The sequence below is a fragment of the Lolium perenne genome, chromosome 7 (genome assembly GCF_019359855.2).
Source record: "Lolium perenne isolate Kyuss_39 chromosome 7, Kyuss_2.0, whole genome shotgun sequence".
NCBI classification, from domain to species: Eukaryota; Viridiplantae; Streptophyta; class Magnoliopsida; order Poales; family Poaceae; genus Lolium; species Lolium perenne.
In genome coordinates, this window is record NC_067250.2 from 301013161 (window position 1) to 301031934 (window position 18774).

General features: G+C 47.0%; 3 protein-coding genes across 3 annotated transcripts; all 3 read left to right on the forward strand.

Annotated features, from left to right (window-relative positions):
* Nucleotides 1–1041: 1041 nt before the first annotated feature.
* Nucleotides 1042–7011, forward strand: LOC127312011 (protein REVEILLE 8). Its single transcript, XM_051342490.2, has 9 exons — nt 1042–1371; nt 3054–3111; nt 3368–3488; nt 3563–3739; nt 3827–3931; nt 4866–4975; nt 5653–5712; nt 6386–6480; nt 6563–7011. The coding sequence occupies exons 1-9, from the start codon at nt 1121–1123 to the stop codon at nt 6576–6578; spliced, it is 993 nt and encodes a 330-aa protein (XP_051198450.1). The 5' UTR covers nt 1042–1120; the 3' UTR covers nt 6579–7011.
* A 1009-nt stretch (nt 7012–8020) lies between these two features.
* LOC127312009 (conserved oligomeric Golgi complex subunit 7) lies at nt 8021–13230 on the forward strand. Its single transcript, XM_051342487.2, has 10 exons — nt 8021–8458; nt 9327–9416; nt 9527–9646; nt 9727–9828; nt 9923–10170; nt 10324–10469; nt 10580–10778; nt 10917–11583; nt 12109–12441; nt 12663–13230. Exons 1-10 carry the CDS (start codon nt 8171–8173, stop codon nt 12942–12944), a joined length of 2475 nt encoding a protein of 824 aa, XP_051198447.1. The 5' UTR covers nt 8021–8170; the 3' UTR covers nt 12945–13230.
* Nucleotides 13231–13616: 386 nt separating this feature from the next.
* Nucleotides 13617–17535, forward strand: LOC127312010 (ATP-dependent zinc metalloprotease FTSH 2, chloroplastic). The gene is made up of 5 exons (XM_051342489.2): nt 13617–13808; nt 14505–15629; nt 15864–16177; nt 16539–16779; nt 17027–17535. The coding sequence occupies exons 2-5, from the start codon at nt 14514–14516 to the stop codon at nt 17363–17365; spliced, it is 2010 nt and encodes a 669-aa protein (XP_051198449.1). The 5' UTR covers nt 13617–13808; nt 14505–14513; the 3' UTR covers nt 17366–17535.
* The last annotated feature ends 1239 nt before the right edge of the window (nt 17536–18774 follow it).

The following is an 18774-nucleotide window of genomic DNA, read 5'->3' on the forward strand; positions in this document are numbered from 1 at the left end:
ACGATCAAGGATGTCCAACCCTTCCACCTCGTCCACGAGGCCATAAGGCTACCAAGGCCGATCTTGTCCGGGAGGCGCAGGCCATTGCGTTCACCTAGAGCATGGAGAAGATAATGGATGGGAATCTTGCCGCCTTGGCTGCTAGGGACGATAAGAGTCGTTTGGTAAAAGAGGCCGCAACTGCCATCTACCAGAACCTCGCCAAGGAGGTCCTCGATGTCCAAAGGCTGGACATCGAGGCCAAAAAGGCAGACGCTAAGGCCAAATTACGTGTAGAAGACACAAGGATCATGCTTGCCGACTTGAGCGGCGTCGACGACGACACCAGGGCATGGTTCATGAAGAGGCGCGCCGAAATCCGCGCGCGATACGCCTGATCGCCGGCGCCATGCGCCCAACACCTTGGCCTCCTTTTGGACTTTTTTTAATTGCTGTTCAGACCTTGTTGTGCCCCTTTTGCTCCACTTTGCGCCGTACGAGCTGCAAAGTGTGATGAACTTGTTTCAGCCCTCAATTTGCGGCTGTATTTTCGTGCAACGTCGACGGTATTTCATCTTTGTTGAATTCTGGCCTACGCCCGAAAATACGTCGTCCCGCTGGAGCCAACCCCGAACGCAAACGGACACATGACCATTTCCCCGTCCGCCAGGCGACACAAACGGACGCCCACGGACATTTCGGATGCATCGCGCCGCTGGAGATGCTCTTACGGCTGGCCACCGCGCGCAGACGGAAACGAAGAGGCTCCCAAGAGACTTTCGGAGGCGGACCATTCCCGGCGCCGCGGCCGCACGCCACCGGTACACGTGTAGCATCGGGGAACGCGAGCCGACCGACCAGGACACGCTTGTGGCCACGGGCCACCCTACGGACCGCAGCCGAACAACCCCGAAGCGTACAGAGGCAGCCGTCGACCCGCATCGCATCGTACTATCCAGGCCCATTTCTCTCTGACACGCGCGCCACACCACACCAGCAAAGTGTGACCCGTCCCGCTCCAGACCCCACCCATTCCATTCCATCTCCCCACCACCACCACCAGCAGCCGCATCTCGTCGCGCGCGGAAACCCTAGCTACTCCTACCCGCAGCTCCGACTCGGATTCGCGGCCCGCCGGCGGATGGTGTCGATGAGCACCGCTCCCAACCCGCTCGAGGCCGCGGCCGCGGTGTCCGTCGGGGGCGGCGGCGGGGACGGGGGCGGAGGGGGAGGGAAGAAGCAGAAGCAGGAGCAGCTGGCGGCGCCGATGGCCGTGCCGACCGCGTCGGCGGCGGCGGAGGCCACCAAGGTGAGGAAGCCATACACCATCACCAAGTCCAGGGAGAGCTGGACGGAGCCCGAGCACGACAAGTTCCTCGAGGCGCTGCAGCTGTGAGTTCCCCAAATCTTCCCTCTACTCTTGCTCAGCGTTCAGTGAGTCCGCTGGTCTTCCGTCGGATTGGGATTCGGCGGTTACGTTTCTCCGCGCGTCTCGTGTGTGTCGGCCGTGGGGATTTATTCGGTCCGTGCATCTGCTCAGCTCAAGGTCGAATTTTTACCAGTATCTCCAAACTTGCGATTCGATTGCTGGCACGGCTTGCTAGTTGGCCGAATCGAACGGCGGGATTTTCGCACAACCCGTTGAACTTGCCCCGGGCACTTCCATCATTTTGGGTACTTCACAAAATCGTGGGTTTACATTCATTTCCTGGCTGAAATGTGGTAGGAAGAATGACGCAGCTAGGCAAGGGGAAGCAGCAGCAGGTGCGCCGTTCAGTCTGCCATATGCGCGCTCCATTGCCTTGCTTGCGGTTTCAACGGATTTCAGATCTGATCAATGCCCAATTGCTGTAAACCCGGGATTACGGGATGCGGGCGCTTGGTTATTTACTGTGACCCCACGTTATGGCATAATGATTTTAGCTACTTCTCCGTCTGTTTAGAGTAGATGATGTATGTCTACAGCTACCAAGAGCAGGAATACTGTATCTATCTGATTAAGGGGTTCAGCTTCAATAGTTTGTGTTTAGTCCTGTTGCTTAGAATGGCCTCTTCCTTCTTTTTTTCTGGTAGCTGTCTTTAGTCCGGTTAGTAATAGGAGTGAGCGAGCATATAACTAACTTAGAATGGTCTCTTCCTTCTTTGTTGCTCTTAGCTGTCTTTAGTCCTGTTAGTAATAGGAGTGAGCGAGCATATAACTAACTTAGAATGGTTTCTTCCTTCTTTTTTGCTGTTAGCTGTCTTTAGTCCCGTTAGTTATAGGAGTTTGCGAGCGTATAACTAACTTAGAATGGTCTCTTCCTTCTTTTTTGCTGTTAGCTGTCTTTAGTCCCGTTAGTTATAGGAGTGAGTGAGCATATAACTAACTTAGAATAGTCTCTTCCTTCTTTTTTTCTGTTACTAGCTGTCTTTAGCCCTGTTAGTTATAGGAGTGAGTGAGCATATAACTAACTTAAAATCTGCCTCTCCCTTTTTCTACCATCTTGAAACTTTTTTTCTCCAGTGGAGCGATTCGATTGCTGGTTTGGCTGGCTTATTGGCCGAATTGAATGGTGGGATTTTTCGTTAAACTTGCCCCGGCACTTCCATCCATGACTAGCGTTTTGGGTAGTTCACAGGGTCTTGGGTTTAGATTCACTTTCAGGCTGAAATGTGGTAACAATGTTGGAGCTAGGTAAGGGGAAGCAGTAGGTGCGCCGTTTAGTCTGATATATGCGTGCTCCATTGGCTGCTTGTTGTTTCAAGGGATTTGAGATGGATGTGATTAATGTCCAATTGTTGTCACCCCAACCCAGGGTTATGGGATGCGGGTGCTTGATTATTTACTCGCACTGCCATATTTTAGCTACTTTTGGGTTTGTTTGGAGTAGATGCTGTATCTGCGCAGCTGGAAACAGCAGAAAAACCTGGATTCAGCTGCAGTAGTTTATGTCCCGTTAGTTATAGGAGTAAGCGAGCATATGACTAACTCAAAATGGCCTCTTCTTTTTTGTCTGTTTAGTCCTGTTAGTTATAGAAGTGAGCGAGCATATAACTAACTTAAAATTCTGCCTCTCCCTTTTTTTCTGCTATAGGTTTGATCGTGATTGGAAAAAGATAGAAGCATTTGTTGGCTCAAAAACTGTGATACAGGTATAGTTTGTAGTAGCTATCATAGTATTTCCTTTTACCTGCCGTTCCAAATGTTTACTGCACAATTTGATCAATATTGAATGTTTTAGACTTCTAGTTATGCCCTTCAGTGCAACACACACCTTTAAGTGAAACGAGTTGAGTTCTATTTGAAGTGTTGAGTACTAGATGACAAACTTACTATAATACGAAGTAGAATATTTAATAATATCATTGAGCTAAATCCTCTTGACATACTGCGCATTCCCTGTTGCAGATAAGGAGTCATGCGCAGAAGTACTTCTTAAAGGTTCAGAAGAATGGTACAGGGGAGCATTTGCCCCCACCCCGGCCGAAGCGTAAGGCGGCCCACCCATATCCACAGAAAGCCTCTAAAGGTGGTACTTGCCATTTGCATCTCAAGCGTAACTTTTTGTTTTTGAGAAGACTAAAATTTATGTAACCCCTGCAGCATCGCAAGCTGCTGTGTCACAACAACTACCTCCTCCTCCTCCTCATCATCATCAGGATCAGGATGCTGTTATGTCTATGGATGCATCTATGGTTGTTCCAAACAACAATGCAAATGCTGTGGCACCTTCCTGGGACAATGCTCTTGTTCAACCTTTGAGTGGAAGTCATACGCAAGGTCTGTTATGTACTATTGTCATTTTCTTGATTGAATACTAATGGCTCGTGGAGGAAATGCTAAGGTCTGCAATTTTGATATGTCCAGGTGCTGCTGCAACAAATAACTGCTCTAGTAGCATAGAGAGCCAATCTGGGACCTGGCCAACTTCTGAAGCAGTTGAACAAGAAAATGCGCCTCCTCCACTCCGTGGTGAGTTTTCAATTATGCAGCGTACACTATGCAAATCCATCCTGGCAACAGTTATCTAGGCCATCAGCTTAGTTCTCAACATATATGATACTCCCTCCGATCCGAAAAAAATGTCGGTCGGTTCATTTTGCAAAACAGGCCCTTAAATTTATTCTGTCGTCATCCCGCAATCCAACCTCAGCTCTCGTCGTAACCCGCACCCGCTCCCCGCATTCGCCCCACCACCCTCCGCTCTTGCTCTCCCTCTCTGCTCTCCTCCACCTTCGGGCTTCGGCTCGCCGAGCTCCACACCGCGAAGCGGCTGACTTCATGGTCCAACCCGATGACAAATCACCAGATCCGGCGTCGGCGAGGTTGGATCCGATTGCTGTGAGACCGGACACGCTGGATCCAGTGGCCGTGAGGCTGCATCTTCGCTCCCCCCGCAGCTGCGCCTTCCTCGCCGTGGCGGACCCGTACGTGCCGGCAGGGAGCCGAAGCAGCAGCTTAATCCGGCGCTCGAGTTCCCGATACCATCCATGTCGAGCTCGCTCGCCTCTCCACGGTTAGCCAGATCCCGACCACATCTCGTCTTGGCTGGAGGAGGTGGCGTGGGAACTGGCCGGAGGAGGAGCTAGCACTTCTGTTTGACCGATCCGGCCAGAATCGAGCTGGACCAGATCCGGCGGCAGCGAGCTGGAGTAGATCGAACCGGCCAGAACGTGGAAGCTAGCGTGCGTGGAGGAACGACTTTCATGAGGAACAGGTTTTTGTGATTTCGGAAGGGCTTAATTGTAAAACGAAATTATAATAGCCATGGGACACTTTTTTGGGATCGGAGGGAGTACTTTAATGCAATGATAAATATCCCCTGTAGTAGAGATATCGTTGGGAAACTAGAGTCGGCTTCTATCACTGTATCCTTACTTTTGTTGCTCCGTGGTTACACACCCAGCTATGCCAGATTTTGCACAAGTATACAACTTCCTTGGAAGCGTATTCGATCCAGATAAGAGTGGACATTTGCAGAGGTTAAAGGCGATGGATCCAATTGATGTGGAAACGGTATGTCTTCTGGAGTGTCTACTTTTAAAAAGCTTTGCCATTTCACAATTATATGCCTTCCTATTTAAATGGCACTATCTTCTCTATGCCTCTTATGTCTTATTACAGTCTCCTTTTGCTACTTTCGTTATTGTGTATGAAACAGTTGTTGACTCAAAGAAGAGTCAGTAGTCATGCCTTTTGATTATATATGATAATGATAGTAAATAGAGTGCAATGTTGAGGTGCTGTTGTGAACTTTGCAACTCTCTTTGAGAGCATGGTTTGAACATAAAATATCACTTACAATGTTCTAGAGTTCACAAAATCTTGCAGTGATGATGTTAGATAAGTGTCATGGTTCTAACATTTCACAGTGCTCTTGCAGATTTAAGAAATATCAACCCAATTTCGTTGATAAAAAACCAGTTGATAAAATCATCCAGATACACAATATTGTTTTTTGACTGCATGCATTTGTGTTTGACCTCTGTTCTCCTTGCCTTATTTTTTACACTGTCCTGAGTCCTGACTCCTGAGTCATTTCTTCCCTTTTGGTTTAGTTTCACGTTTACTGCATTTCATTGTTACCCATTCATGTATCTCATCACTATGAATATGATTATTGTATTTGTTTGCACTAACTTTGTTGTTTCACTGGTGATAAATATTGATCTGTTGAGTGGACTAATCTGCAGGTACTGCTGCTGATGAGAAATCTATCGATGAACTTGACTAGCCCAGACTTTGAGGCCCATGTAAGCTTTGTCTTCTCTTTCAGCATCTTATGGTGTGTTCAAATGCTTCTACAGTACTGTAATTATGGTTTGCCATTCCTTTTAGTCAGCTCAGTGATTCCGGTGATAATAGTGTTTTCAGATATTAATATCACCATCTTGTTACCGTGTAACTCTTTGGTATTCTATTTCTGCACTTCACAGAAATAATTGAAATGGTCTTCTAGCCAGTGTTCCATGTTTCTTTAGCTGAAATTTTGTTCCATGTTTGTAGTAGATAATTTTTTCAAAAATGTTAATTAACTAGGTAATTCATTAGACTGTAGACTATTAACTTGTGAACTATTAACTTGTGCTGAAGAACGTCCATCTGTTCTCTAGCATTTCATTGATGAGTGATGATTGGGCAGCCCGGTGCATGAAGCTCCTGCTTTGCGTGGGGTCCGGGGAGGGGTCGGACCACATTGATGAGTGATGATTGATTGCCATAATTTTGTAATACTGTATGATCATTTAAGCAATACACAGAACATATATTACTAGATAACTCTGAAAACATGTTACTTTTTTTGGTCTCCAACGATACCCTCGTTATACACCACATGTTGATACACTTTGAAAATCGAACCATCGATGGATTTGTTCTGATGTGCTGTTCTGAAAATCTGATTGATTCATTCACCTCTGATTGTAGCGGAATTTGCTCTCGTCGTATGGTTGTGATGAAGACGATACCAAGTCCGGAAGCATGGGAAGTCTTGGATCTCAGAGTCACCATCTGCCATCCATGTAACACTTCAGTCCCTCTACATATATATGTGTTGTGACATATTATATACTGCATCTCAACAAAGAGCCTTCACATTTTCAGGGTAACAAGTGAGTGAGCATCAGCCTGCTCGCCATAGAAGCTTCAGTTGTTCGTTTCGCAAGACACCTGTGCTCTCCTTGTAATGGACTCACAGACGGCTGGTCTGGGACTTCTATGGATGTTTGGTGTGTTGTTTCAGTGACATTTGTATAGCTTGCAGTGATATGCTCTAACCCTAGGCTAGTTTTGCTCATCAAGTTGGTGTAGGTAGCCAGTTTTGTGTGCTCCAAGCAATTCTTTTCCCTAGGGTGGGGCATAATAGCTCAAGATGGTTTTTGTGTATACATCGATATGTGTGCGTTGATGTAAATATGTATTATCGTGTAATGCTTAAGATACTGGTGAGTTGTTTCGGCAATAATAAGCTGGATAATCCAGCCGGGTGTACAATTCACTGTAATGTAATGCACCTTATGCAATGCGAGTTCTGAAATGTGGATCTGCCTTAACATTATTGGCCATATCTTGTTGAAATTTCACCTGAGGCGTGGTCATTTTGAAGTTCACCGGTTTATACAGTTCAGTGTCCCTGTCGTTTGTTGTTTTGATTTCCTTCTGTTCACCGCTGGTGCACCGTGAAATCTGCAACTCGCTCTCTACCTCTGAACTTGCTGTTTGAACAGTGATGTGTGGATGTTTCTTTGTTTTTCTAAACGGAGGTAAAAGCTTTGCCTCAAGAGTTTGCAAGAACAAGCCAAGAAGGCAAACATAACAAGGTGTTACAACTGTAAAATAACAAGGCGGAAAAGGGTTGCGAGGCTTATCGATTTCTAATATAGCTGTTGAGGTTTACAATTATTTTGCACCAGATGGTGGCCTCGGATTTGATCATCCTGGAAACATCGGTCAGTATGGAGTGCACATTGCCAAAAACCCTTATTCCATTAATTTCAAATTTCTCAAGATACCAACACAAGGAGGGACGCCATGGCCGTTCGCCTAGTGTCGTAGGCGTTGACAGTGGAGAGCCACCAATCTTTCACCGAGACAAAGTTGGTCTAGTTCAATTCAATGTGAAGGATAGCATTTCAAACTCCATATTATAGCGGCATTTAACACTGGTAGAAAATAGCCTGTAGATCATATTATCTTGGTGGCTTCCTTTATGTTGCCACACCACTAGTAAAGGCTCAGTGCCACTAGTAGGTGGGCCATGACACCGGTTCATCCTAAAAATATTGGTGGCGCGACAAAATGGACCTCTTAGAAAGTTAGATGGGATGAATTTAAAATTGAAATTCATGAATTGAGCATGAGATAATTTTGCATCATATAAAGAGAAAAAACAAATATTGGACATGTCTTATCGTTTTTAATTTCTGCTTTCCCTGAGGGAAAACGGACTGCACGACTCTGCCTGCGAATTGTGCACAAGACGCCCAAGGAATCCGTTTTCCCCATGAGAAAACGCAAGTGAAATGTCCCCGTGCCATCGTGGTCGTTACTTCGGTGACAAGTGAGGGCGCGCGGAGCCGAGCAGCAGCAAACTCCCGGAGCACGAATCCCGTTCAAATCGCCGACGAGCCACCGCGCGCCGGGGAGGAAGGCGGAGCGGCCGTCCTAGCGGCCCAGCGGGAGACCCGCGCGGCTCGGTGCGCGGCGCCGAGAATGGTGGTGGTGGACGCGTCGGAGTTCGGGGCGGAGGGGTTCGACCCGAAGCGGTGGATCAACGCGGCGCTGGACGCGCGGCACCCGTCGGAGCCGCTCGACCGCTTCCTCGCCGACGCCGAGGAGCGGCTCCGCGCCGCCGCCGACGACGCCGGGGCCGCGCTCGAGCGGGACAGCGCCGACGCGCTCCGCCGCGTCCCGCTCGCGTGCCGCGACGCGCTCAGGCTCCGCGAGGACGCCGTCGCGCTGCGCGCCCACGTCGCGTCCGTCCTCCAGTCCCTCTCCCAGGTAGGTGCCCGCCTGACCGCCATTCCCTACCCCTCGCTGCTGTTCCTAGTCGGATCTGGATCTCACGCGTCGCCACCGCATGTACTGTCGCGAAGTCGAGATGAATTTGGAGTGGTTTAGGGAGTAGTTCATCCATGCGGATGCGCTAATTCACATGCTGTGATTCGGTTTGGGAATGATTTAGCTATGGTTCACTTTGAGCATGATAGTGTTATATGATTTGGTTATGCTGATAATTCGGTCTCCGCTATCCGCACCATTTGTACAGTCGGATCTAGATCTCAAATTCTGTATCAAGTCAAGCCAGTTTTATCTTTGCAACCGTGTGGTCTTCGCCTTATACACACCATTTTGTTGATGTGGTATGTTCATAACGTAGTGTTAGAAGATAAAAGTACACAAAATAGTGCCAAATCCACAATTGAAGCTTCAAATTGGCAAAATATTTCTTATCTTAAAACATTAAGGTCTAGCATAGAGAAAAAATAAAGTACAATTTTTTCACACCTGAAGACAAAATTGAATGATTAATATCTTAGATGATTGCTGATTTTTGTCAAACTTCTCCATGACCTAACGTGGACTCACCTATGCAGTGTATACTTCTGACTGTAATGCATCCATCTATCTCTCTCTATGACCACAACAACGTTTTATTTGGCCTCATGTTGAATACAATTGGATTTAGTTCATGCTAAATTAATTTGATATTATTGATTCAGTAATTTCTAATGGCAGCGTTGAGAAGTATATGTCAACAGAATTACGTCAAATGTGCATGTATCATAAACAAATTTGATACGCAGTTGCAGCTTCATTTCAGAAATATGGTTGTTAACCAAGTAGTTATGATGATTTCTCAAACTAGGCTGAGGGCTCATCTGCTGAGTCAATAACTGCGCTAGCACGAATTGATACAGTGAAACAACGCATGGAAGCTGCATACACGACATTGCAGGTATGTTATAATGGTATATTTGGACCATGCATGTCACATGCCACTGGAGTACCTGTTTTACTCAGTGGTGAGTTCTGATATTATAATAAGAGTGTTGGATGGAATGACAGGATGCAGCTGGACTAGCTCAGTTGAGCCAAAGTGTTGAGGATGTGTTTTCGAGTGGTGATCTTCCAAAAGCTGCAGAAACCCTGGCAACCATGAGACATTGCTTGTCAGCAGTTGGGGAGGTACTGTACTCTCCCCTGTCTCTGCCTAATCAAGCATATTACAGTACCTATTCATTTAGCTTAGTAAGTGTTGCTTTCAGGTTGCAGAGTTTGCTAACGTGAGAAAGCAACTTGAAGTATTGGAAGAAAGGCTGGATGAAATGGTTCAGCCCCGTTTGTTGGATGCCCTTTCTAACCGCAAGGTTTCTATTCCGCAAATTAGCTCATTTATGTTAGCACTGCATGAAACATCTTTATTTTATTTTGAACCTGTCCCTGTGCAATTTTGGTGGAAAGGTTGATGCTGTACAAGATCTTCGTGGTATATTGACGCGTATTGGGAGGTTTAAGTCACTGGAGGTGCAATACACTAAGATCCATGTCAAGCCTCTGAAGAAACTTTGGGAAGATTTTGACCTAAAGCAAAGAGCCAACAGGATAGAGATGGAAAAGCGTGGTGGTGAAATCTCTAGTACCCCATTCTCGAGCTGGCTGCCAAGTTTCTATGATGAGACACTACTTTACCTTGAACAAGAGTGGAAGTGGTATGTCAACGGGATCCTGCTTTTTTTTTTTGTTCTTAGTTCACAAATACTTGTGCTTGTACATTAGTTGAACAAAGCTGGGCCACAAAAAAAATGCTTGCACCACTGAACTCTGTCTTTAAACCGAGTCTTCTAAAATGCTAATACTCACAGGTGCTCGACTGCTTTCCCTGAAGAATACAGATCACTAGTCCCAAAAGTACTTGTTGAGACCATGAGTGAGTTGAATTCAAGTTTTGTCTCTCGTGTTAATGTAGCAACTGGAGATGCTGTTCCTGAAACCAGATCTGTTGGAAAAGGTATGTGTTGCATATTTGTTTGTTTATTTGATAAGTCAGTAGTCTTTTTCTTATTTGTCATAGTATTATTTTTGTTCCTTAGATAATTGATTTATCTTCTCTATCTCCAGGTGTACTGGATGTTATATCTGGTGACCTACCAAAAAGCACCAAGTTGCAGAATAAACATCTTGTCGCACTAATCGAATTGCACAACATGACTGGCACTTTTGCTAGGAACATTCAGCACTTATTTTCAGAATCAGATCTTGGAGTTGTGCTGAATACATTAAAAGCTATTTATACCCCATATGAAACCTTCAAAGTGAGGTAAGCGCTTGAGTTGTTTTATCAAATAAAGACGGAGAGGGAAAATAAAGTTATGTGCATCTTGTCAGCACCTGTATTTATGACAACTTGTTGCTTTTGATGTATAACGCTTTCTGCATACCATTTTCATGTCATTAGGTACGGGCAGATGGAGCGTGCTGTACTTGCTGCTGCGATGACAGGCATAGATATCCGTGGGGCTATCTCCCGTGGTGTAGGTGCACAGGGTATAGAGCTAAGTGAAACTGTCCGTAGAATGGAGGAATCCATCCCACAAATGATAGTACTTCTTGAAGCAGCTGTTGAGAGATGCATTAGTCTCACTGGCGGATCAGAGGCAGATGAATTGGTACTGGCTCTTGACGACACCATGCTGCAGTACATATCTAATCTACAAGAAACTTTAAAGTCCCTGAGAACAGTATGTGGGCTGGATAATACCGCACATAGTGATTCCTCAAAAAGAGATTCAGGATTGGAGAAAAAGGAAGCACCACGACCGGTGGATGTTTCTGAAGAGGAAGAATGGTCTATTGTCCAGGGTGCTTTGCAGGTTCTTACAGTTGCTGATTGCTTAACTAGCAGAACCTCAGTTTTTGAAGCTTCTTTAAGGGCTACTCTTGCGAGGATTGGAACAAACTTCTCTGTTTCTGGATTTGGTTCTAGCATGGATAAATCACCCTCAGGGGCTGCTGATGAGAATTCGGGAGTACCCCTGGGTGGGAGGGCAGCACTTGATATTGCAACCATTCGTCTCACTAATCTACCAGACAAGTCTAAGAAACTCTTCGCCGTTCTAGAACAGGCAAGTTACAAGCTTCTAAATTTCTTGCATTTAAGGTTGCAACACAGGAGTCTTCAATTGTCTCTCTTATTGCAACTGTAGATCTGAATACGCTAATGATTGAACTTGCACGATGATGCAAGTTCTGCAGTCATCACTGAATTCAACTACCCTGCTCTTATTTAGGTAGCACTTGAAGTCCTGAGTTCTTTGACTTTTTATCTGATGGTCCAGATTGCATATTCTTGTCGCAGTTAGTCAGCATATTCCTATGTTTTAGCACATGGCAAAATTTCTGTTCTTGGTCATTTGATGATATGTTTTGCTGCATTGTTTCTGTTCTTCAGCAAGTTTATATGCGCTTGAATGGTATGAGCTCAAACATATGGAGTATAATTGTGGCTTTCCTTTATTGTTGTATTACATTATTATTGCTATAAGTTATTCAACTGTAGCATAGAACTAAATCTGGCTTAATTCTTGCACATATTATTTTATTTGCCTTCATCCTCTGTTCATTTAAAGAAAATAATTCCTGCTGTACAGTCAAAAGATCCAAGGTTCCACGCTCTGCCTGTCACATCACAAAGGGTTGCGGCCTTCTCAGACAAAGTAAATGAGCTTGTATATGATGTGCTCATATCTAAAGTCCGGCAGCGTCTCAGTGAGATTTCTCGCCTCCCAATCTGGTCGTCAGTCGAGGAACAGGGTGGTCTTCCTCTTCCAAGCTTCAGTGCGTACCCACAGGCATATGTTACCAGCGTGGGGGAGTATCTCCTCACTTTACCCCAGCAGCTGGAGCCACTTGCTGAGGGCATCTCGGGCAGCGAGACTGGTAACGACGAGGCTCAGTTCTTTGCCACAGAGTGGATATTCAAGGTAAATGATACATTTGAAGTCACATGATCTTGATTTAGTATATTCAACAAGACCCTGCAAGTCAAATATGCCGCTGACAGCTTCGTTCATGCTTTGGTGCTTAATTCTGCAAATTATGTAAAGGAAGTGTGGATTAGCTAATACACGCAACGCAGTTTAACAAAACAATACACTGAACCTTCAACTTTTTCTTTATTATTGATCTTTGTTCTATGTCTCAGGTTGCTGAAGGTGCCACCGCTCTGTTCATGGAGCAGCTGCGTGGGATCCACTACATCACGGACCGAGGGGCGTTGCAGCTCGCCGCGGACATCGAGTACCTGAACAACGTCCTCTCGGCGCTCTCAATGCCGATCCCTCCGTTCCTCTCCACCTTCCACGCGTGCATCTCGACCCCAAGAGACCAGGTCCGCGGCCTGATCAAATCCGACGGCGGGAGCCAGCTGGACCTCCCCACCGCCCATCTGGTCTCCAAGATCCGGCGCATCCCATTAGACCACTGAAACAGTGCTGGTTGATGCCTGTAGTGTTTTTGCAAACCATAGTCCTTTACAAGCATATGGATCCCAGTGTATAACGTTCTGAGCAATTTGCTCCTGCGGACCTTGCCTCTGTCCGCTTTGTTTTTCTTGTCTCTTTTGGTGAAGAGTGAGTTTTGCCTTGTAAGTTGATAGTGCACTGCTCGCAGATAGAGAATGACATAATGTTACAGAAGAGTTGAGCAGTTGGAGCCCGTCACTCCATCAGTGAGTTGACAAAAAAAAAACTAACTGCGGAATTGAATTGTTAGTCGGCAGGTGCCAGTGTTTCTCTTGTGTGTGGTTGCTGAACCAAGGAACTATTGATGTTACATCTGGACAAAGCGTGTCTGAAGTCTAGGTAAATAAAAATGTTTTTGAAATCTTACGAGCAGCTGATTGTACAGCATCCACTGGCACTTCTCCGGGAGTCCAGTTTCGTTTCTCACCATGGCGACACGAGTACAGGACAGGACAGGGGTCCAAGCTGTTTGCGTGAGCGCAAGTCCAGCCACGAGGCCGACGCCAGTGTCCACGAGAAAATAACACGAATCCTTTTTGAGTTTTTGCCCATTTTTCACTTGAATCAGGTAGTCGTTTTCTATCCGGTGTTAAGTCTGTCTATGTGGGCTCATCTCTTCCTTATCGACGCTGTGGGAGCAGAGCCACCCACGTCTTCCCCCTCCCGAAATCCCCACGCAACCGCGCGGCACCGGAGGACGGACAGCAGCCCGCCGCGGAGGAGCAAAAATCTCTGCTCCTCGTCTCGTCATTACTTATACACTCCGCTCTCCTCGCTCCTCTCCCCTCACGTCCTCCCCCCGCCCCTCCAGACCCCGATCCGCTCAGGTGCGTGCCGCGTCTCAGCTCAGCTCCCGTGATTTGTGTTCTTGTTCCCGCTTCTAATCTTGCTTGCTTAAGTCCTATCCGATTGTGTATCCTGCGGATTTTAGCTTCTTTTTCTTCTATATGTCCGTGGTTTTGGAGTGGGTGTCTGTCTAGTGTTCGTCTGGATGTTTGCTTGGAGCGAATTTGGGGGTACAAATTCGGTGTGGCAAGTGGAGAGCGCGTGTGCCGCATGGTCGTAATCTATATGTTTTGTAGATGTGACTTTAGTGAAAATCGTTAGCTTCTTCATCTCAACCAGTAGCGTAATCGGAAAAGTACAGGCTACTATCAGTATCAGGGGATAGATAGTTGTACAGTAGTTGCTTGCAGTTCGAGGAAGGAATGGAATGCTTTGCTTCCAGTTCTTCTTCAGGCTGAACTAAACGATTGTGTAGTGGACCATGCCGTCGCCGTGAACCATTTCAAGGACTGGTGTTTGCTGAGTTGTCCGAAATGATAAGAGTTGTATTTTCCTGTAATTGATGACACAATTTAAGAGTTGTATGGTACAATTCGTTGATTCAGTTGAAATGAAACGACGACAAAACGCGCTCAACTTAGGACAAGTACACGGCTGTGTGCAAATCTTGCTTCGCATCGATTATTCTCTCTTTCTCTGATCAACCCTGACTAAATCTCCATTCATCTTATCGACAGTGACCAAACATGGCGCCATCCATGAGCCTCGCCGCGAAAGGGCTGCTCCCCTTCGCGGCGCTCCCCTCAAGCGGGCGCCCAGTGTCCGTGACCGCTTCACTGGAGCACAAGCCAAGCGACTCCAAGAGGAAGCTCCTGAAGCTCGCGCTCGGAGGCGTCGGGCTGCCCGCCTTGCTGAGCGCCAAGAAGGCCCTCGCCGATGACCAGGGCGTTTCTTCCTCGAGGATGTCCTACTCGAGGTTCCTCGAGTACCTCGACAAGGACAGGGTGAAGAAGGTCGACCTGTTCGAGAACGGCACGATCGCCATCGTCGAGGCGATCTCTCCCGAGCTCGGCAACCGCGTGCAGAGGGTTCGCGTGCAGCTTCCCGGTCTTAGCCAGGAGCTTCTCCAGAAGCTGAGGGAGAAGAACATCGATTTTGCGGCGCACAACCAGCAGGAGGACTCTGGTTCCCTGCTGTTCAACCTTATTGGGAACCTGGCCTTCCCGCTTATCCTCATCGGCGGTCTGTTCTTGCTGTCGAGAAGAGGATCAGGTGGCATGGGTGGGCCTAATGGCCCTGGGTTTCCCCTTGGTTTTGGCCAGTCCAAAGCCAAGTTCCAGATGGAGCCCAACACCGGTGTTACGTTCGATGATGTTGCTGGTGTTGACGAGGCGAAGCAAGACTTCATGGAAGTCGTTGAGTTCTTGAAGAAGCCAGAGAGGTTCACCGCTGTTGGTGCCCGCATTCCTAAGGGTGTGCTGCTTGTTGGTCCTCCTGGAACTGGTAAGACTTTGCTCGCCAAGGCGATCGCAGGGGAGGCTGGCGTGCCGTTTTTCTCGATATCGGGATCTGAGTTTGTGGAGATGTTTGTTGGTGTCGGTGCCTCCCGTGTCCGTGATCTTTTCAAGAAGGCCAAGGAGAATGCTCCTTGCATAGTGTTTGTTGATGAAATTGATGCCGTTGGAAGGCAGAGAGGAACCGGTATTGGTGGTGGGAATGATGAAAGGGAGCAGACTCTCAATCAGCTGTTGACTGAGATGGATGGCTTTGAGGGGAACACTGGAATCATTGTTGTTGCTGCCACCAACAGGGCTGACATCTTGGATTCTGCTTTACTTAGACCTGGACGCTTTGACAGACAGGTTAGTTTCTTTCGGGTTATTTTTAAGGTTAACATTTGTCTCGATTCCATTTGCACATTCTAAACCTTATTTGCATACTCTTACCATCATAAGTGTTCCAGCTACATGTTTACCTTCATAAATTCGTTTAGTTCAGTTCTTCAGTTATCTTTCAGTATATTGAAAGTTAGAGCATTTACCTATTTCTAAATATTAAGGATCCTCCTTGACATTACAATCTAACTTCTTCCACAGGTGAGTGTTGATGTTCCTGATGTACGTGGAAGGACTGAGATTCTAAAGGTGCACGGTAGCAACAAGAAGTTTGATACCGATGTTTCTCTTGAGGTCATAGCAATGAGAACACCTGGGTTCAGTGGAGCAGACTTAGCGAATCTTTTGAATGAAGCAGCCATACTAGCAGGCCGACGTGGGAGGACAGGAATTTCCTCGAAGGAGATTGACGATTCAATCGACAGAATAGTGGCTGGCATGGAAGGAACTGTCATGACAGATGGGAAGAGCAAAAGCCTTGTTGCGTACCATGAAGTTGGGCATGCAGTTTGCGGGTAAGAGATAATCTGCATCTGTGCTGATCTATTTCATTGGGATTGGGTTAGATTAGGATGAATTGGCACTTCCTCTAGTTCATTAAAATACTGTTCTAAGGTGCATGGATGTGTTAATATGATCTTAAATGGTATTGTTGGGGAAACTACAGATCATTTTGTGCAGCAAAGACTCTAACCTCCTTTTTGCATGCATTGCCCATTCGCTGGGTGTAGTAGGAGTCTCTTTATGCATATTTTTTTTCTGAAAAAGATACTGTATGCTTGTGGTTTTAGGCTTTTGTCTGCCCATTGTTCATTATACTACTTCCATGCCAAGTTTCCAGGAACAAGTTTCATATGACCATTTTACTCTTTGCAGAACTTTGACGCCTGGCCATGACCCCGTCCAAAAGGTTACATTGGTTCCAAGAGGTCAAGCTCGTGGTCTCACCTGGTTCATTCCTATGGATGACCCGACGCTCATCTCTAGGCAGCAACTCTTTGCCAGAATCGTTGGTGGTCTTGGTGGTAGAGCTGCTGAGGAGATCATCTTTGGAGATTCTGAGGTGACCACTGGAGCTGCTGGTGACTTGCAGCAGATTACTGGCTTAGCGAAGCAGGTATACTGTAGAACTTTCCTCTTTTTACAACAGCAGAAACCGTAGCAACAATAATGCAACTCCTTCTGAACTATTTATGGCTGTGACCTATATGCTGATGCGCCTGGCTACTAAATGAATTCAAAGAACAAAGTATGCAGCACACTCATGTGCTGTACATGCTGCTAGAATTTGCAGCATTTTTGAACATTTTGCCTTAACTATTGACCTTTGCCACCGGTTTGTACTGATCACGATGCTTCTTCAGATGGTGGTCACATTCGGCATGTCAGACATCGGTCCATGGTCTCTGATGGATGGAGCGCAGAGCGGGGATGTCATCATGAGAATGATGGCGAGAAACTCCATGTCTGAGAAGCTCGCACTGGACATCGATTCAGCCATTAAGCAGTTGTCAGACCAGGCCTACGAGATCGCTCTGCAACAGATCAGGGACAACCGTGTGGCTATGGACAAGATCGTGGAGGTGCTCCTCGAGAAGGAGACACTGAGCGGCGACGAGTTCCGGGCCATTCTTTCCGAGTTCACAGAGATCCCTGTCGAGAACCAGATTCCTCCAACCCCACAGGCAGCCGTCCCAGTCTAAGTTCGCGTAGCTTTTATAGGGTTGGAAATTTGTTGTTGTAAGATGTTCATATTTTCGATTCTTGGTGTAAACTAATTCTACAGTCACCTGCCGGAATTTTTCGGTGTACGACATGTAACTTACTCGTGGTTAATTATAAATGTAATTACCTGAAAAAGGATTTTGCGCAAGATCTCCCATGGGAACCCTGTTCTTTTAATGCAGTGAGATTTCTAAAAGGAAACAAAAATGGTACTGATGCCTAATGCCCTTGCCGTGGTATCGTCACGGCATATGCCATAGGGTAGCTAAAGAGAGTGGTTCCTAATATGGTCTACGGTGGTATCCGGATGCGAGTATGAGCACGAGCGACACTGCGACGTACCCAGGTTCGAGGTCCTCCTGTGGAGGTAACACCTCTACTCCTGCTCTAGAGTGTATAAGCTATATCACAGTATAATGGTGCTCCTTGAGCTGTATCCGGTTGCGTGGGGAGGCTAGAGGTAGACGAAGGTCTCTCTCCCCGAGCGGTGCTAAGTGTAAAACTGAGTCGTGATCGATCGTCCCCGCGCGTAGGAGGGGTTGGCCAGCTTATATAGACGCTGACACTTTACATAGAAGTCCCTATGACCTACTGGTCGGCTCCGCCGGCTCCGGCTTTGCCGCTCCTTTCCGGGGCGCCAACGTCAGCGTCGTAGTGGCCCGTCTGTCCTTGCTGCTGAAGTCAGCGGCGACACGACGTGCCAGACGTCGTGGAGGAGGTGTCCCTGTCGATTCGGTAGCCCTGTAGCCGTACGGCGCAGCCTAGGCCACGATAGCCTTTCAGGCACGGGGCATTGTTGCTCCACAGTGCCCCTTACTTTACGGGAGGTGAGATCAGCGTGGACTTCTGCACCCAGATCGCCTTTCCAGTTCCCGGTCAGGGAGAGGCAGACCAAGCCGAACATGGCACGTAGAAGTCGGCCAGCCACAGCGCAGACGGCTATGTGGCTAGACCAGCGTAGACATAGAGTCAGCCGACTCGCAAGGCAGCCGGCCACGGCTCCAGACGGCTTCTCCTCAGCCGGCCTTTGTCGCGGGCCAGCCGGCCTCGAGCCGACTGTTCCCAATCCTTTGCCATACCTGGGGTCTTCCCCCCGACAGCCCTAGATTTGTGACGGTAGAGAAAGGACCCAAAATCATTGCCACCTGCTGGGCTCTGCAAATGGCTGACTATGAATTTCATTACTGGTAAATTTACATATCAACCGATGGATTAAACTATGGCAATGTTTGGTCATTTGTAACCATATGGCTAGTGTATCATTTGTGCTGTAAATTTACGTAACCCGAAAATTTGTGCTTTGTCACCATATGGCTAGTGTATCATTTGTAAATGTTTTGTTTACATTACGTATAACTGATGGATTAAACTGTGGTCTTTTATGGTT

Coding starts and splice junctions, on each gene's coding strand:
- LOC127312009 (XM_051342487.2), top strand. CDS start 8,171: ATGGTGGTGGTGGACGCGTCGGAGTTCGGGGCGGAGGGGTTCGACCCG. Junction 10,171..10,323: donor CTTGAACAAGAGTGGAAGTG/GTATGTCAACGG, acceptor TAATACTCACAG/GTGCTCGACTGCTTTCCCTG. Junction 10,779..10,916: donor TATGAAACCTTCAAAGTGAG/GTAAGCGCTTGA, acceptor TCATGTCATTAG/GTACGGGCAGATGGAGCGTG.
- LOC127312011 (XM_051342490.2), top strand. CDS start 1,121: ATGGTGTCGATGAGCACCGCTCCCAACCCGCTCGAGGCCGCGGCCGCG. Junction 3,489..3,562: donor TCCACAGAAAGCCTCTAAAG/GTGGTACTTGCC, acceptor TAACCCCTGCAG/CATCGCAAGCTGCTGTGTCA. Junction 3,740..3,826: donor GAGTGGAAGTCATACGCAAG/GTCTGTTATGTA, acceptor TGATATGTCCAG/GTGCTGCTGCAACAAATAAC.
- LOC127312010 (XM_051342489.2), top strand. CDS start 14,514: ATGGCGCCATCCATGAGCCTCGCCGCGAAAGGGCTGCTCCCCTTCGCG. Junction 16,178..16,538: donor GTTGGGCATGCAGTTTGCGG/GTAAGAGATAAT, acceptor TACTCTTTGCAG/AACTTTGACGCCTGGCCATG. Junction 16,780..17,026: donor TTACTGGCTTAGCGAAGCAG/GTATACTGTAGA, acceptor ATGCTTCTTCAG/ATGGTGGTCACATTCGGCAT.